Source organism: Heteronotia binoei, chromosome 4, assembly GCF_032191835.1.
Source record: "Heteronotia binoei isolate CCM8104 ecotype False Entrance Well chromosome 4, APGP_CSIRO_Hbin_v1, whole genome shotgun sequence".
Taxonomy (NCBI): Eukaryota; Metazoa; Chordata; class Lepidosauria; order Squamata; family Gekkonidae; genus Heteronotia; species Heteronotia binoei.
Window position 1 is genome coordinate 6,947,027 of NC_083226.1, and position 17,705 is coordinate 6,964,731.

At 48.3% G+C, this 17,705-nt stretch overlaps 1 protein-coding gene across 1 annotated transcript in view; it reads right to left on the minus strand.

Moving 5' to 3' along the window:
• Positions 1 to 17,705, minus strand: part of DLG5 (discs large MAGUK scaffold protein 5) — a 161,641-nt gene that overhangs the window by 39,479 nt on the left and 104,457 nt on the right. The window contains exons 18-22 of the mRNA XM_060236724.1: positions 14,455 to 14,593; positions 11,529 to 11,673; positions 8,283 to 8,404; positions 6,396 to 6,485; positions 4,751 to 4,919 (exon numbers count right to left, since the gene is read on the minus strand). Of these exons, the coding sequence (XP_060092707.1) occupies positions 4,751 to 4,919; positions 6,396 to 6,485; positions 8,283 to 8,404; positions 11,529 to 11,673; positions 14,455 to 14,593 (665 nt within the window). The remainder of the gene's footprint in view (positions 1 to 4,750; positions 4,920 to 6,395; positions 6,486 to 8,282; positions 8,405 to 11,528; positions 11,674 to 14,454; positions 14,594 to 17,705) is intronic.

Genomic DNA, 17,705 nt, shown 5'->3' on the forward strand with positions numbered 1-17,705 from the left:
AAGAAGAATTGCAGATTTATACCCCGCCCTTATCTCTGAATCAGACTCAGAGCGGCTTACAATCTCCTTTATCTTCTCCCCCCACAACAGACACTCTGTGAGGCAGGTGGGGCTGAGAGAGCTTTTACAGCAGCTGCCCTTTCAAGGACAACCTGTGCCAGAGCTATGGCTGACCCAAGGCCATTCCAGCAGGTGCAAGTGGAGGAGTGGGGAATCAAACCAGTTCTCCCAGACAAGAGTCCACACACTTAACCACTACTTCAAACTGGCTCTCCATCAGATCGTGACTTTTGCAAGCCAGAAGAAGTGAGGTGGGGGCACAACTCCTGCTGCCCTGGCCTGATGTAAGAAGAAGAATGGGGTCCCAGTCCTTTCATTGGGTGTATGATACTCTGGACTGGCCAGAGCAAACACCAAGGCATTGGTGGAAGCAAAGGGAGGAAGCGAAGCAATGAGAACTGTGCCAGAGCTGATACTCGGGGGCAAAACAAAAAGGAATCACAGCCAATAATATCAGGAAACCAAAAAAACAGGAAACTGTGACAATGGCACAATAAGCTTATTCTAAAAATACCAAACTATGTCCATCTGTAGTTTTGTTACCCTCTATCTGTAGAAAGTACTCTCAAAACCAGGCCTCAGATTCAGCAAGAGCTGAACCTTTCTGAGGGTTCCCCCTCTTCCTCCCACCCTACCTTGTCCATTGAATATTAGGTACAGCCGCATGACAATTTCTGGATAAGGAGAGCCAGCCAGCCAGCCACCAGGGGCTTTGTCACACCCCCAGCAGCCATCATTAAACCCTGGAGAAGCCGGCCACCCTTTCTCCACTTTTTATGTGATTTTAGCAGTGGGTGGCTTGCTGACCTTTTGACTGGGGGTGGGCAGGAAAGCCCCAGGCAAGTGAGGCCTGCTTGGGCTGGCTGGATCTCTGGCCAGCCCAAGCATGCCTCGCTCGCCCAGGGCTCTCCTTTCTTGCACCGAGTTGCTTTTGGCTGGTGGGGAGGCAGCATACGCTAATGAGTTATGCTAATGAGGTCCACCACCTATTTTTCTACAAAATGACCCCTGCTCAAAACCCAAAACTTATAACCACAAAAGTCAATGGGGCATATAAGCTTTTGAGAGCCGAACTCCCTTTGTCAGACTCATGAAACCTCATACTTCGAAAACCTTGCTGGTCTCTAAAGTGCTCGGGGAATGCAATCTAGCTGTTCTATTGCAGACCGACCCAGCCCCCCCCTCTTTTCAGGTTTCTGCTGCTCTGTGGTGAGAAGTCCCATTCAAATGCTTCCTGAGTACAGTTAAATGCTTCCTGGCTGCCGAAAGCTGCCAATTCTGGGCAGAAGTGATCTCAAGACAGCAAATGGCAGTAGCAAATATCTACGAACCTGAGGATTATCCCAGTTTGCTTAGGTTTTCCTTTGGGCTACCATCATTGCCCCAAACAGCGAGCAAAAGTTCAAATCAATTAAAAGATAATAATAGAACAAAGCAAATCTAAATTTACTTAGTAAGCGCCCTTGGGCACATCTGCATCTTTATTTGACTTCTACAAATAAAATAAGATCATAAAAAATAACCTATGGGAAAACAAATTGAGAGGAGCTTGGTGTGGAGGGGGATAGAGACACACAAACACGCATCAGTCCTAGTTCCCCTTTTTCTTTTCCTTGTCCCTGTTTCCAAGGACACAATGAGATTCTTTAGAAATTCCATTAACTAAACCTGATGGCACTACCTTGCACAGTGCCCTTGATTTATGTGATGCCGATCACAAGTATAAAGGACAAGCTGTGGTGGTCACTTGGGGCTATCTATTTCACACCGTACAGAAACATAATCTGGCATCACCAGGCTATAATAAGCGAGAAGAACTCTTTGTTTTCACCACTTCTGTGGCCAGCGCAGTATGTAAAGGCCTGGCGCCTAGTCTACTAGCAAACAAAGAAATGCTTAAAATTATCTAAGGAATATTTATAAGCTGACAAAGGGAGATGGGAAAAGATCAAGCTGCAGAACTTAACATGCACCCTGCTGGGAAGTTACACCTCATTTTATGTGCTTACTTGAATCCTGTACTCTTCCCTGTTTGGGAAATAGTTTTAATTGCAAGAGATTAGTGTTAAGACACCTCTCTAATAAATCCCTGCTCTTTCCCCACGATCAAGTATGCCCCTGTGTAGCTGCAGCCTAGACTTTCCAGAGGAACAGAGGAAGTCTATCCATAGCTGCTAGCTATGGTGACTAAAGGGAACCTTCACATTCAGAGGGAATAATCCCAGTGCCAGAAGGCAACATCAGGGGAAAGTCTCAGCCTCTATGCCCCGTTGTCAGCTGTCCAGAAGAACTGGCTGGCCACTATGTGAAACAAAATGCTGGACTAGATAGTTGGACCACTGGCCTGATCCAGCAGGGTTCTGCTGATGTTCTTATCCAGCTGTAGAAAAGTGCCTGGGTGCACTCTTGGTGAAAGAATTCATAACAGACTGTTTTCTAATGTTTTGGTTTATGAGTCACATGCAGACTCTTAACTTTTAAAAAGTGCCTGCGTGCACTCTAAAAAGTGCCTGTGTTCACTCTGATTTATTCTACTGCAGAGCCTTTGGATTCATTTAAGTGCAGACTGTTTGGAAAAAGAGATTATTTTAAAGTGCCTGCATGCACTCTTGTGTATTTTATTGCAGTCTGTTTAAAGGTAGAGGCTTTGGAATGTTAAAGTACCTGTGTGCACACTTATATTTCTCATTATAGACTGTTTAGAACAGGGGTGTCAAACATGCAGTTCGGGGGCTGAATCAGGCCTCTGGAGGGCTCCTATCAGGCCCCCAAGCAACTAGCTGTCATCTGCTTCCTTCTTCCACTTCCTTGCTTCCTTCTGCATAACAGCTTGCTTTGCCAGGCTTGTTCAACTGCACAAGAGCTACAGAGCAAAGCCTCTATTTTCTCTATTTTGGCTGAGGCTCCTCTCTTGGAGAGGAAGGGGGGGAATAGCATGCTTTGCCAGGCTCTTTCAATCACACAGCAGAGCTACTGAGCCAAACCTCTCTTCCTTCTATTGACTGAGGCTCCCCCCCCACCCCAAACCATGGGGAAGGAAACAGTGGCTCAGTGGTAGAGCATCTACTTGGGAAGCAGAAGGTCCCAGGTTCAATCCCCGGCATCTCCAACTAAAAAGGGTCCAGGCAAATAGGCGTGAAAAACCTCCGCTTGAGACCCTGGAGAGCAGGGGAGGGACGGTGGCTCAGTGGCAGAGCATCTGCTTGGGAAGCAGAAGGTCCCAGGTTCAATCCCCGGCATCTCCAACTAAAAAGGGTCCAGGCAAATAGGTGTGAAAAACCTCTGCTTGAGACCTTGGAGAGCCGCTGCCAGTCTGAGTAGACAAAACTGACTTTGATGGAACGAGGGTCTGATTCAGTATAAAGCAGCTTCATATGTTGAAAGAAGGAGCCAGAGCTTCCTTTGCCCAGTTCCCTGGATCCCATGGGAAAAATACAAAGAAAGCACCTTTAAGACAAATGAGTGCTAACGTTTTAAACATGTTTTAAATTTTTTTAAAAATATGTATTTGTGTTTTTTATAAAATTTATACCTCTGTCTCATTTATGTCAGATCCGGCAATCATAACAAATGAGTTTGACACCCCCGATTTAGAAGCAGAGGTTACTTAGAAGAAGAGGCCACAGAGTTTTTCTCATCCCCCCATTATTATTTCCTTGTAATAAATGTCTTGATAGAATAGTGCTTATAGTTTCACCCTGACGGTTCTTCCATTACAGATGTTCTTATCCAGTCCCCAGCCCCCCTGGTCCACACATGCACAGAACTCCTCAGAACTAGAACAGAGAAGTATGCCAGAAACACAAATCAAGAACAACGCACAAATGCTCACGGTCACAAAGGCTGAAAATGTAAAAAATCTATTGCAAAACAGACGAGTGGTACATGAAATGTAAACACTATTGACAATGGGTTACAATTAAACCCCCCATGTACAGATTCTTTGCAGACTCAGCAAAATTCATCAAAGCAACAATGTCCTACTAGCAAACTTTTACTGTTTTAGGGAAAACCTGTTCCTGATGCACGCAAGATTGCCATGACAGAGGAGCTGGCAACCCAAGCCGTTTCCCAGACAGGCTTTTTCAGGCATGCGTGCTTTTGGGATACATTTCTTCAAATTACAGCCACTTTGAGTCAATCAAATTACAGCCACTTTGAGTCACTCAAATTGCAGGCGTTCTCCTCCATCGTAGCAATCTTGCATGTGGCGATTGCTGAAGAAAGCTCATCGTTTTCAGCAACAGGAACAGGAGTTCCCTAAAACAGGGACATTGTTGCTTTGAGGAATTTTGCCGAGTCTGCAACGAATCTGTACATGGGGATTTAACTGTAACCCATTGTCAATAGTGTTTAAATTTCATGTACTACTCTTCAGTTTTGCAATAGATTTTTTACATTTTCAGCCTTAGTGAACGTGAGCATTTGTGCTTTGTTCTTGTTTCCAGTAGCAGTTTCCTCTCTTGGTTTGCACAGAAACACAAATCAATCATCGTCATGTGGGCACAGTTCACAAGTGGCCCAGACACTTGGGGGGATCTGCAGAAGGAGGAGGGGAAGTGACAAAAGCCACCCTTCTTGCTTCCGCTAACAGCCACGTTACTCCACCCTCACCTTTTGATCCAGCCTTCAATCCATTATTTTCCAACCAACCACAACCAAAGCGTTAAATAGAAGGATCACAACTTACTTGTCTTTCTGCCGCTGTCCTATGGATACCGGGCTCACGGAGATTCTGGGCAGCGTGGAAAGAGAATTTTGAGACTGGCTGCTGGTGAAGGAGGAGGTCTCCAAGTTCAGGGGCGACTGAGGTGGCGTGATCAGACTGGGGCTGCTGCACTCGGAATGCGACAGCGAACCTGCAGAGAATGCAACAGCTCCCATGGAATTGGTGCACAGGGCCAACTGCAAAAGTCTTCTTAGTCCAGGGGCCCCAACATGGTACCGGTCGGTGTCAAGAGCACCCGCTGATACCTTTTCCGGTGTCTACCATTTTTTACCAAGTGGGTGGGACTATTGGCCATTGGAGATTCGGTTGGCTGTGTAGATTTCTTTAGTATCTGATCCAAACAATTTAGCATCTGATCCTATAGTATCCAAAAGACTCGTTTTACTGCTTTTTATTTTTAAGATGCTCTGTTTTAACTTGCGTCTTGATGTAACTCTTATACTGACAATTGTTTATATAAGACAATTGTCTATCCAAATACTTACTATAGCATAGATTTTATCTTTTGTGTTGAAGCTTTTAAATTCTTGTATTTTAATTGGTCTGTGACTGTAAATAAACTGTCTGCCTGTCTGTCAGCATCGGATCCAAACCATTTAAAAATAATACTGTAGTCAAGTCAAGTTTAATACGGTCAGAGACCCATCCCAAAAAAGAGGAAAAAAAAGAAGTAACAAGGGGCATTAGAAAAACCAAGGTATGCATTCTACACTTGAATCATGGAATCATAAAAACAAACTCCATGAGTTTACGGTTCTAGGGTAGAAAATCAGTTTGGGGCCAGGGCTGAACCAAGACTAAAGGTCTAGTGTAGAATTGTGTGGCTCTTCGAGGTTGAGGCAGACTTAGAGCAGGGAAAGACAGTGAAACAGCTGAGGGGGGAAAGTGAGAGCGTAGGGGAGGGAAGCAGCTGGCCACACAGCCAAGTCCAGCTGGATAAGCACTCGGGATTCCTGCCCTTCCCTCCTGAATGGACAGAGTGACCTGAACACAGCCACTACCAAGAAGGGCAATGAAATTGAGAGCAAGGAAGGAAGGAAGGAAGGAAGGAAGGAAGGAAGGAAGGAAGGAAGGAAGGAAGGAAGGAAGGAAGGAATACAAGACAGCGAGGCTCAGTGAGCAACAATGGCAGGGCTGAGGGGAGGGCACTGAGATGGCCAAGGGCAGGGCCTGCAGCCTAGCCGAGGGAGCTGTTACTGACAGAAGAGCCTTGACTCCCTCCTTTGGCTGGTGGGTGTGGCCTGGTCGCCGGGGGCTGTGGCTGGCCAAGCACAGGACAATGAAAGGCCAAAAAGTCCACAAATCCTTCCAGACAGTCTACAGCACTTCATAACGCTGCCTAAGCCCAGAAAAGCAGTTTGTAAACTGAGAGCAAGCAATTTCCCTCAAACTGCATTTCTTTAAGACTTTAACAAGAGGAAGAGAGTCTCCAGTACAAATCTGCGATTTCTGTTCACACGAGAGAAGAAATTAGGAGTGTGTTTTTGTTGTTCTAACTTTCAGCGCTGCAGACAAAAGCGCAACAGAATGCCTTGCTCTATGGATGCAGGGAAGTCCAGGAAAGCATTAAGGGGAAGGGGGAGGTAGGCATTCTGGTTTTTCTTACCCCGGTCGGAGCTGATGATGGACCTCGGGTATCTTGGCGTCAAAGGTATTTTTATTCGTTCTGTTCTATACTGCAAGTTGCTGGAAGAACCTACTTTAAAGCACAGAAGGAAAAATGTCAGTCTTTATAATAACATTGTGCAGGCGGTTGGACTAGATAACTCTGGAGGTACCTTCCAACTCTATGATTATAGGGCCCGGATGGTAGTAGGCAGAGAATTCCACCAAGCTGGGGCCTGGGCCGAAAAGGCCCTAGCCCTGACTGAGGATAGCTGGATGTCTTTAGGGCCGTGGACATCAGCAAGTTGCTGTCAAAGAGCACCACACTCTCCCAGGGACATAACGGGGAAGATGGTCCCATAGGTCCATTGGTCCCTGACCACTCAAAGCCTTATAGGTCAGCTGGGAGCCAGTAGGATGTGCTGTCCTTGATGTAATGTAATGTAAGTCGGAATAGCAGATCAATGGCTATGTCATTGGGTACCCTGGGTATGAACTGCAATAAATAAGAGTCCGTTGTAATGTTAGCTCTGGGCCTCCACAGTCAAGGAGAGGTCCAAGACCACTTCCGCCATCAAGGGCCGGCAATCTATGCCCCAATCCCGAAGCTCCTCACCCCCAGCCACAGAACCTCCATCTTTGTCAGATTCAATTTCCACCTACTCTGTTTCAACCACAGCCTCCAAACCCACAGTCAAACAATGTGGGGTCGTCATCCAATAATAGATTCAGCTGGGTGTCATCAGCATACTGCTGACACCCAAGCTCGAAATTCCCCAGCAGCTGGGCAAGGGGACACATGTAGATGTTAAACAACATTGGGGAGAGAAGCACTCCTTGAGGGATCCCGCAGGTCAAAGGGTACCTAGAGGACACCTTCTCACCCAGCACCAGTTACAGACTCCTCAGATAAGTCAAAAGTCAATCTGTCTAATACGTATAAGAAGAGCAGCCTGCCAAAACTTTGCCACAGCATCGGTTGTCTTCCCATCTTTGTTGTTTAACAGATACAGCAGTTTATATGAATCTGGAAGCTCTAAGATACTATCAAGAATTAACAATAAAATGCGCTGAATATTAACATAATAACAGCATTCTAATAACACATTTTACTATTCTGTCACTGGATCTTACATTTGTACCATTTTGCATTCTACCCCACTGCCTACCAGCTCTGCTCGCTGTACCTGATTCCTCGTCTGATGAAGTGTGCTTGGAGCACACGAAAGCTTACGTTCTGAATACAACTTTATTGGTCTTAAAGGCGCAACTTGACTCCTGCTTTGTTCTACATGAGACACAGTTTCAATGGACCCTCTTGCACAAGGGCACAGTCCGTTAGCAAAAGGAGTACTGTTAAATTTCCCAGTTAAAATTGCTGAAGGGAGGGCATTGAACCTAGCAAGAGAAAAGGTTCTGCGTAATGCTGGTCTGAAGCTGGAAAAAGTAGCTAGCAGGAAGGCCCACCGTGGGCAAGATCCCATGTCTTATTAGCAGCATTGTACAATTCAGGTAGCTCTACTTCAAATAATCTGTCCCTTATTGTTCACATTGCCTCTAATTCTGAAAGGGGGAGACGAGTTCCAAAGGAAATATCAGTGTCCTTACTTTGTTTTCCATATTGACCAGCCATGAGGAAATATTGGATTCTGTCAAGAATTGGGCACAGTGGCTAGATCTATAGTATAATCGCTTTTAGAGCCCTTTAAGAACGTTCTTTTTTCTTGACTCATGTTGGCATGTTTTAGCTATTTGTATCCATGCGTGTGTGTACATCTATTTTTTTTCTCTCTCTTTTCTCTCTCCCTTAATGCCAATAAAGGTAACTGAACTGACTCCTCAAATGCAAAGGAATTCCGTGCACTGTCCAGCGCTAAATGCCACTTACCGAGTCTTGCACTGGATGGAAGTGAGTTCGAACCATGCGACGATCTTGTACGCGAATTTTCGGAACACTCTCCAGAGTGCTTGTGGCTCAGGTCCAAACTCAAGCGCCCCTGGTGCTGAGAACTACAACGCATGAGAAAGACTTTACTAGATTTATTGATCTGAAACGTTCAGCAGCAGCCTTTGCAGAACTAAAGGTGGCTCACAATATAAAGAAACATTTTAAAACCCACAAATATAAATTAAAAAAAATATTTTAAAAACAAAATCAAAACAGGGATCATAGAATTGTAGAGCTGGAAGGGCCCTCCAGGGTCATATAACCCAACCCCCTGCATGCAGGACATTCACAAGTACCTCCCCGCCTTCACATACACACACAGTGACCCAGAAGATGGCAAAAGGAAAAAAAACTCTCCAGGATCCCCTCTCAATTTAGTATCATTGGCAAATTTAATAAGCGTTCCCTCTTTTCTTTCATCCAAATCATTGATAAAGATGTTGAACAAAACAGGTCCCAGGACAGATCCTTGAGGCACTCCACTTGTCACTCCTCTCCAAGAGGATGAGGAACCACTCACAAGCACTCTTTGGGTGCGATCTGTCAACCAGTAACAGATCCACCTAACGGTAAGAGGATCCAACCGTATTTTCCAATTTGTCAAAAAAAGAATATTATGTGGAACCTTATCAAAGGCCCTACCGAAAAAAGAATAAACTATAAGAAAAAACAACAATTATGGAAACCACTGAAAAGGTCACAATTTAAAAACTCCAGTTTGGATAAACAAAAGCTAAATCGGTCCTAAATAAATCTTTCTTCAACTGCCTCCCGAAGGCCAACAGTGAGGGGGACAGGCACACTGCCCTGGGCAGGTTATTCCATAACCATGGGGCTGCCACCAGAAAGGCCCTCTCTTGTGTGTTCCCCAGACGAGCTTCTTTCATTGGTGGGACCGTCAGCAATCTTAATACAGATTGGCATTCTTAGTGGTATGAAAGACTCAATCCCTGACCAGTGGAGACAGGGTGGCGAGACCGTCCCGGTCTCCCGGGACTTTCCCGGTTCTGGCCACCCAATCCCGGCTCCCGGGCTGCCTATACCGGGACCATTACAAGGTCCCGGTATAGCCAGCGGGGAGCCGGCGGGCCGCGCGCGCGGGCGGGGAACGCGGGGAGTGAGGCAGCCAGCGTCCCTGCGCGTGCGCACAGCGGTGTGCGCACGCGCAGGGATGCTGGCTGCCTCACTCCCCGCCTTCCCCGCCCACGCGCGGGGTCCGGAGAGGCCGGCGCTGGTCCCTGGAGGCCTCCAAAGGCCAGCGCGGATGCGTGGAGAGGCCGGCGCTGGTCCCTGGAGGCCTCCAGAGGCCAGCGGAGGCTTCGTGGAGAGGCCGGCGCTGGTCCCTGGAGGCCTCCAGAGGCCAGCGGAGGCAGCGTGGAGAGGCCTCCGCTGGTCCCTGGAGGCCTCCAGAGGCCAGCGGAGGCTTCGTGGAGAGGCCGGCGCTGGTCCCTGGAGGCCTCCAGAGGCCAGCGGAGGCAGCGTGGAGAGGCCTCCGCTGGTCCCTGGAGGCCTCCAGAGGCCAGCGGAGGCTTCGTGGAGAGGCCTCCGCTGGTCCCTGGAGGCCTCCAGAGACCAGCGGAGGCAGCGTGGAGAGGCCAGCGCTGGTCCCTGGAGGCCTCCAGAGACCAGCGCCGGCCTCTCCGGCCTCCACCGCCGCCGCCAGCCCCGCCAGCAGCCCGGAGGAGAGGCCGCCACCGCCCTGGATCCAGGTAAGCCAAAAGCGGGGGGGGGGCGGCTGGCGGGGGGGGCGGCTGGCCTTCTTTCCTTCCCTCCCTCCCTCCCTCCCTCCTTCCTTTCTTCCTTCCCTCCCTCCTCCCTTCCTTCCTTCCCTCCCTCCTCCCTTCCTTCCCTCCCTCCTTCCCTCCCTCCTCCCTTCCTTCCCTCCCTCCTTCCCTCCCTCCTCCCTTCCTTCCTTCCCTCCCTCCTCCCTTCCCTCCCTCCTCCCTTCCTTCCCTCCCTCCCTTCCTTTCTTCCTTCCCTCCCTTCCCTCCTTTCTTCCTTCCTTCCTTCCCTCCCTTCCCTCCCTCCCTCCTCCCTTCCTGACTGAATGGGCCACAGGCCTGATCCAACAGGGCTTCTCTTATGTTCTTATGTGACACAGTGTGTTGGACTGGATGGGCCACTGGCCTGATCCAACAGGGCTTCTCTTATGTTCTTATGTGACACAGTGTGTTGGACTGGATGGGCCACTGGCCTGATCCAACAGGGCTTCTCTTATGTTCTTATGTGACGCAGAGTGTTGGACTGGATGGGCCACTGGCCTGATCCAACAGGGCTTCTCTTATGTTCTTATGTGACAATACTGACTTTGGTGGACCCAAGCACTGATTCAGTGTAAGGGAGCTTTGTGTTTGTGACTGGAGTGGACAATACTGACTTTGGTGGACCCAAGCACTGATTCAGTGTAAGGGAGCTTTGTGTTTGTGTCTTCTGGTATAATTTTGTTCTCAGATCCTGTATTTACTTCATCAGTATATGGGATAAGGCACTTTCTCAACTGTGCTGCATAATGCAGCCTATTTATTTTGTCCTGTTTGCTCTGTTGGCTCTATCTGCGCCACCTTCATCACTTTCGGGGTGTGGATCCCCCAGTGGGGTGGTCTCGCGACTCCCTCCGCCGGCTGTTTCTGATAGCCCTGCGCCCCCTCTTTCATTTGATATGTGTCCCGTGCGGATGCCACCCTCCTGCCGGGAGATGCCGCAAAATGAGCCCCCTTGAGGCTTATGGCGGCAGGGCTCGGGGGAAGCGAGCTAGACTGCTGTTCTTTTGAGGGGTCATAGAGTGTTTCGAGCCCATCCCTGTGGCATCGGTCCCATCGTTGTGGGGCCCAGGGGGCCGGCGCAGCGGCACGCTGAAGCAGCCTGTCGGTCACTTCCGGGTTCCTGTCCTGCATCTCGACCTGTGACAGGCTGCTTCGCGCGCGCACCCCTACCTTCCACCCCCCCCAAGGTGTCCCTGGCTGGCCTTCAGACATTATGGTCACCCTAAGTGGAGATGATCTAAACACAGAGCACACAACTGCAGACCACAGCAATTCTCTGAATACCAGTTATTGGGGGGGAGGGCCACCGCTTCTACCCCACTCCCCAAAAAGCACTTGAGTGGCCACTGTTAGGGAGTGAAAAAAAGATGCTGAGCTACAAGGATTTTCTGGTCTATCTGAGCAAGACTCGTCGTGTGCATACCTGGGATGTAAATGCTGGTGACAGAACTGGCTGGGAACAGATTGACAGTTGGTGGCATTAACTCTGTGGCTCCAAGCCGTGTAAACAGGGTTCCTCATAACAGCAGTGACTGCAGGACATGGGGCGATGTTTCTTGGTACAGTGCCTGTTGGGGAAGGTTAATAAAGCAGCTAAACAGTATCCACTGTTGTTGGGTGAATGGTTAGTTGAACAGTAATAGCATAAAAAGGCTCCTGATCCAATCTCAACTCCCTGTCGAGAGTCCCACAACTCCCCTGATGTTCTAGACCAGGGGTGGCCAAACTGAGACTCAGGGGCCACATGTGGCTCTTTCACACATATTGTGTGGCTCTCAAAGCCCTCACCCACCCTGTTGGCCAGCTTGGAGAATGCATTTAAAGTTGCTTTCTTTCTATCTCTTCCTCCACCCTCCCATCTATTTAGCTTCCTTCCTGAAGCGCTCAAACATCTGACGTTCATGTCTTGTGGCTCTCAAACATCTGATGTTTATTCTATGTGGCTCTTATGTTAAGCAGGTTTGGCCACCCCTGGACTATTCGGTACCTGCTTCCTCCTTCCTGTTGCAGCCCTAAACCTAAGCCGTTGTGGAGGAGAAGTTCCTATCTTCAGATAACTGGAGAAACGTCGACTGCGGGGTGACATGATAGAGGTTTACAAGATAATGCATGGGATGGAGAAAGTAGAGAAAGAAGTACTTTTCTCCCTTTCTCACAATACAAGAACTCGTGGGCATTCGATGAAATTGCTGAGAAGACAGGTTAAAACGGATAAAAGGAAGTACTTCTTCACCCAAAGGGTGATTAACATGTGGAATTCACTGCCACAGGAGGTGGTGGCGGCCAGAAGTATAGCCACCTTCAAGAGGGGTTTAGATAAAAATATGGAGCACAGGTCCATCAGTGGCTATTAGCCACAGTGTGAGTGTATATATAAAATTTTTTGCCACTGTGTGACACAGAGTGTTGGACTGGATGGGCCGTTGGCCTGATCCAACATGGCTTCTCTTATGTTCTTCTGTGACACAGAGTGTTGGACTGGATGGGCCGTTGGCCTGATCCAACATGGCTTCTCTTATGTTCTTATGTTCTAACTGAGCTTGGATCCCAGCCAAGTCCTAATTCTGTGAAGTTCCCTTTTGGCTAGCCTTGACACCCCACTCCCTGATTTCAAGTCCAGCACTGTTGCCTCTACGGCAGCGGTCATACAATGGACACCCCCCTCCCTTGCCTCCCATCCGTGGCAGGCATGGTGAGGTAGCCACTACACTCCCCGATTAGGATGCTTGGCTGAGAGCCATCCTTTGTGTCTGGCTGCCATCCACCAGGCCAGGCAGCTGATCCCTGGAGCTGCGCTCGAGCTCCTCCCATCACTCCCTCAGGGGTGGTGCCTTCTGTTCCAAGGGAGGCTATGGAGGAGCCCAGATAAAGATATAGAATCATCGAGTTGGAAGGGACCTCCAGGGTCACCTAGTCCAACCCCCTGCACAATGCAGGGAACTCACAAACACTTCCCCCTAAATTCACAGGATCCTCATTGCTGTCAGATGGCCATCTAGCCTCTGTTTAAAAGCCTCCAAGGAAGGAAAGCCCACCACACCTCCTGAGGAAGCCTGTTCCACTAAGGAATCACTCTAATGGTCAGGAAGTTCATAGAATCCTAGAGTTGGAAGGGACCTCCAGGGTCATCTAGTCCAACCCCCTGCACAATGTGGGAAACTCACAAACATCTCCCCCTAAATTCACAGGATCCTCATTGATGGCAGATGGCCATCTAGCCTCTGCTGAAAAACCTCCAAGAAAGGAGAGCCCACCACCTCCCGAGGAAGCCTGTTCCACTGAGGAACCGCTCTAAACTCACAAATACCTCCCCCCTAAATTCCCAGGATCTTCATTGCTGCCAGATGGCCATCTAGCCTCTGTTTAAAAGCCTCCAAGGAAGGAGAGCCCACCACCTCCCGAGGAAGCCTGTTCCACTGAGGAACCAACAGTTAGGAAGTTCTTCCTAATGTTGAGCCAGAAACTCTTGATTTAATTTCAACCTGTTGGTTCTGGTCCAGCCTTCTGAGGCCACAGAAAACAATTCCACAAAAAATTCTTGGAAGGCAAAGTATGACACAGTCCATTGCTAACCAACAGTGGGAACTGTCATGGCTTCCCACATGCCAATTATAACAACAATTATGACCAACACCAGGCAATTATAATATATAATTAATATCCATTTCCATGCCGAGATTCTGTTCGCTCATGGTCCAAACATGGACCCCGGTGTTTTTTATTTCTCTATTTCAATTTTAGAAAATCTTTCAACAGTGATGTAAGCTAAAAGATAGGACATAACTTACATGTATCCGTGATATAAAGATTCAAATAAAATATTAACTACTTTCATTTTTGTTTTTACAGGCTGACCTTCAAAAATGTATTTGGACACCAAAGGAAGAACAATGCCAACTACAGTTTTTGCTATTGCTTCCTGGTCTTTCTTTCTAAAATTTAAATAAACATTATTAATCACAAAATTTGTGATTAATAAATTGAAACGGAGAAATAAAAAATACCTGGGGTCTTTGTTTGGATTTCATGGGCTAACAGAACTTCAGCACGGAAATGGATATTAATTATATTTTATAATTGCCTTGTGTTGGTTATAATTGTTATAATTAGTATTCTGTCACTCAGGGGTGGAATTCTAGCAGGAGCTCCTTTGCATATTAGGCCACACACCCCCGATGTTGCCAATCCTCCAAGAGCTTACAAAAATGAGCCTTGTAAGCTCTTGGAGGATTTGCTGCATCAGGGAGGTGTGGCCTAATATGCAAAGGAGCTCCTTGCTAGAATTCCACCCTTCCATCACTTCATTGATATTGTCTTGTATTCCCACCTGCCAAGTCATGGATACCCACCTGCAGACAGGCTTCCCGAGTAGAGAGAAGGAGGCATAAACCCATCACTGTGCCTACTGGACCGTTGGGGTGAATACAATGGCCACTCCTGGAGCTCAGGAGATAGGTGCTCTTCACTTGCGGGCATGAATTTTTGTATCTGTGGGGAAAAACCCAGACCGAGGTTGTTGTTTTTGGGGGGGTGACAAAACTTCACATCCAGAGAGCACAGTAAAGGGTTATCTATTCTGACATGAACAACCCACATCTGGATTCTCGAGCGATATTAAAAACACATTTTCCTGCACAAAATGACACTAAGGTGTCAACAGTTCTATGTGGTAAGGACTTTTCTTCAGCCATCGAACTGCAAAAAGGAATATATAGGAGGGCTCTTTTTGTAGCAGGAGCTCCTTTGCATATTAGGCCACACCCCCTGATGTCACTTCAAAAGCTTACAGTAGGCCCCGTAAGAAGAGCCCTGTAAGCTCTTGGAGGATTGGCTACATAAGAGGGATGTGGCCTAATATGCAAAGGAGCTTTCCCTACAAAAAGAGCCCTGAATATATAGCATTACACAGAAATATGCATACCTATGTACTGTAAATTCGTTACATACAAACTACAAAACCAGAGAGGTTCGTAGCCATGAAAACGCTGGTAGAGTTCTCCCCTGGTTTAACAATGTTCCATCAAGCAGAATGTAGCATTGGCAAATGGAAGGCTCACGGAGGTATGATTGCACTGTGCAGGTGCTTCCGTAGCACAAGCTGGAGCTATTGCTGAGAACCACTTTCAAAATACGCTCTGAAGTGTGTTTTCACTTTAGACCAACATTCTGACCAGTAGCATCTTTAAAAGTCTAGCAAGATTGTCAGGATAAGAGGCAGTTTGGTGTAGTGGTTAAGTATGCGGACTCTTTATCTGGGAGAACCAGGTTTGATTCCCCACTCCTCCACTTGCACCTGCTGGAATGGCCTCGGGTCAGCCATAGCTCTGGCAGAGGTTGTCCTTGAAAGGGCAGCTGCTGTGAGAGCCCTCTCCAGCCCCACCCACCTCACAGGGGGTCTGTTGTGGGGGAGGAAGGGGAAGGAGATTGTAGGCCGCTCTGAGACTCTGTCCTTGAAAGGGCAGCTGCTGTGAGAGCCCTCTCAGCCCCACCCACCTCACAGGGTGTCTGTTGTGGGGGAGGAAGGTAAAGGAGATTGTGAGCCACTCTGAGACTCTGTCCTTGAAGGGGCAGCTGCTGTGAGAGCCCTCTTAGCCCCACCCACCTCACAGGGTGTCTGTTGCGGGGGAGGAAGGTAAAGGAGATTGTGAGTCGCTCTGAGACTCTGATTCAGAGAGAAGGGCGGGGTATAAATCCGCAGTCATCGTCTTCTTTTGAGAGTCAATGCTCCCTCCATCAGATACGAGTTGGACTGGAGAGTCCCAGCTCCTTAAATCCCCAGCCATAAGGTGGGAAAGGTGCTGCAAAGAAGGGACTCGGGATTTAGAGGTACAATGCAAAGTCGAATGGGCTTGATTCGAGTAGGGGAGAATCAACTTAAGGCAATACTGTAAGGTTTTCAAAGCTAGAGACATTCAGAGGTGGTTTGCCGTTCCTTTCCTCTGCCTAGTGACCCTGGACTTCCATAGCTGGCTCTGCTTAGCTTCCGAAATCAAGATAGCCGGGATAATGTTAGGATTGAGTTTTGGAACGATTCCCCAAGGACACATAGAAACAGGATGCGGCTTGTGGGACAACCAATGGCCACTCCTGCATTACAGAATTGTAATTGCTACACATTTACGGTGCCTACACTGTTTCCATCCCTGATTCCTTGCTCTCTCCATTTTTCATTTCTTAAAAAAAAAGGGGGGGGGGAGAAATTTGGTTTAATATTCATGCAACTTTCCGATAACGTTTCCTTGGTCATCCAAGCACACCAAGAGCAGCGGCGTCACCACCAGTGTTCCCTCTAAGCTGAGTTAGTGTGAACTAGCTCACAGTTTTTTAGCCTCCAGCTCACACATTTTTGTCTTAGCTTAGGAAATATGGCCCCAGAGCAAACGAATTTATGCCATAGCCAAATCACTCACTCACAACTTTAATGCCAGTATCTCACAAAGTAGAATTTTCTCTCACAAGACTCCACAGCTCAGAGGGAACATTAGTCACCACAGCTTTTTTTTGTAGCAGGAACTCCTTTGCATCTTAGGCCACACACCCCTGATGTAGCCAATCCTCCTGGAGCTTACAGAAGACCCTGTAATAAGAGCCCTGTAAGCTCTTGGAGGATTGGCTACATCGCAGGGGTGTGGGCTAATATGCAAAGGAGTTCCTGCTACAAAAAAAAGCCCTGGTCACTACCACCACCACCATCCTACCATTGGCTGGTAAGAGATGGAAGGAAGTTCATAGGTTGCAGAAACAGTGTGGTTCCTTTCATTAGAATACAACAATGCAGCAAGCCATTATGGAACTAGAAGATGGTGTTTTTTGGGAGGTGCAAGCCAAGGCTGCTCTTGCACTCAAGGGGGCTACATGCATGGTTGTTTCAAGCCCTTGGTCTCTGTTTTGTGAAGGGGAGCCAGGGTTTGTTTTTCAAGTGATGCTCTGCTGGACTGTTTAGGATGGAAATGCCATTTATAGAGAGGTCCCTGTCACCTGAGGGGAGGGACGGTGGCTCAGTGGTAGAGCATCTGCTTGGGAAGCAGAAGGTCCCAGGTTCAATCCCCGGCATCTCCAAAAAGGGTCCAGGCAAATAGGTGTGAAAAACCTCCGCCTGAGACCCTGGAGAGCCACTGCCAGTCAGGGGAGGGACGGTGGCTCAGTGGCAGAGCATCTGCTTGGGAAGCAGGAGGTCCCAGGTTCAATCCCTGGCATCTCCAAAAAGGGTCCAGGCAAATAGGTGTGAAAAACCTCCGCCTGAGACCCTGGAGAGCCACTGCCAGTCAGGGGAGGGACGGTGGCTCAGTGGCAGAGCATCTGCTTGGGAAGCAGGAGGTCCCAGGTTCAATCCCTGGCATCTCCAAAAAGGGTCCAGGCAAATAGGTGTGAAAAACCTCCGCCTGAGACCCTGGAGAGCCACTGCCAGTCAGGGGAGGGACGGTGGCTCAGTGGCAGAGCATCTGCTTGGGAAGCAGGAGGTCCCAGGTTCAATCCCCGGCATCTCCCAAAAAGGGTCCAGGCAAATAGGTGTGAAAAACCTCTACTTGAGACCCTGGAGAGCCATGAATGGGGCTGTGGCTCAGTGGCAGAGCATCTGCTTGGGAAGCAAGAGGTCCCA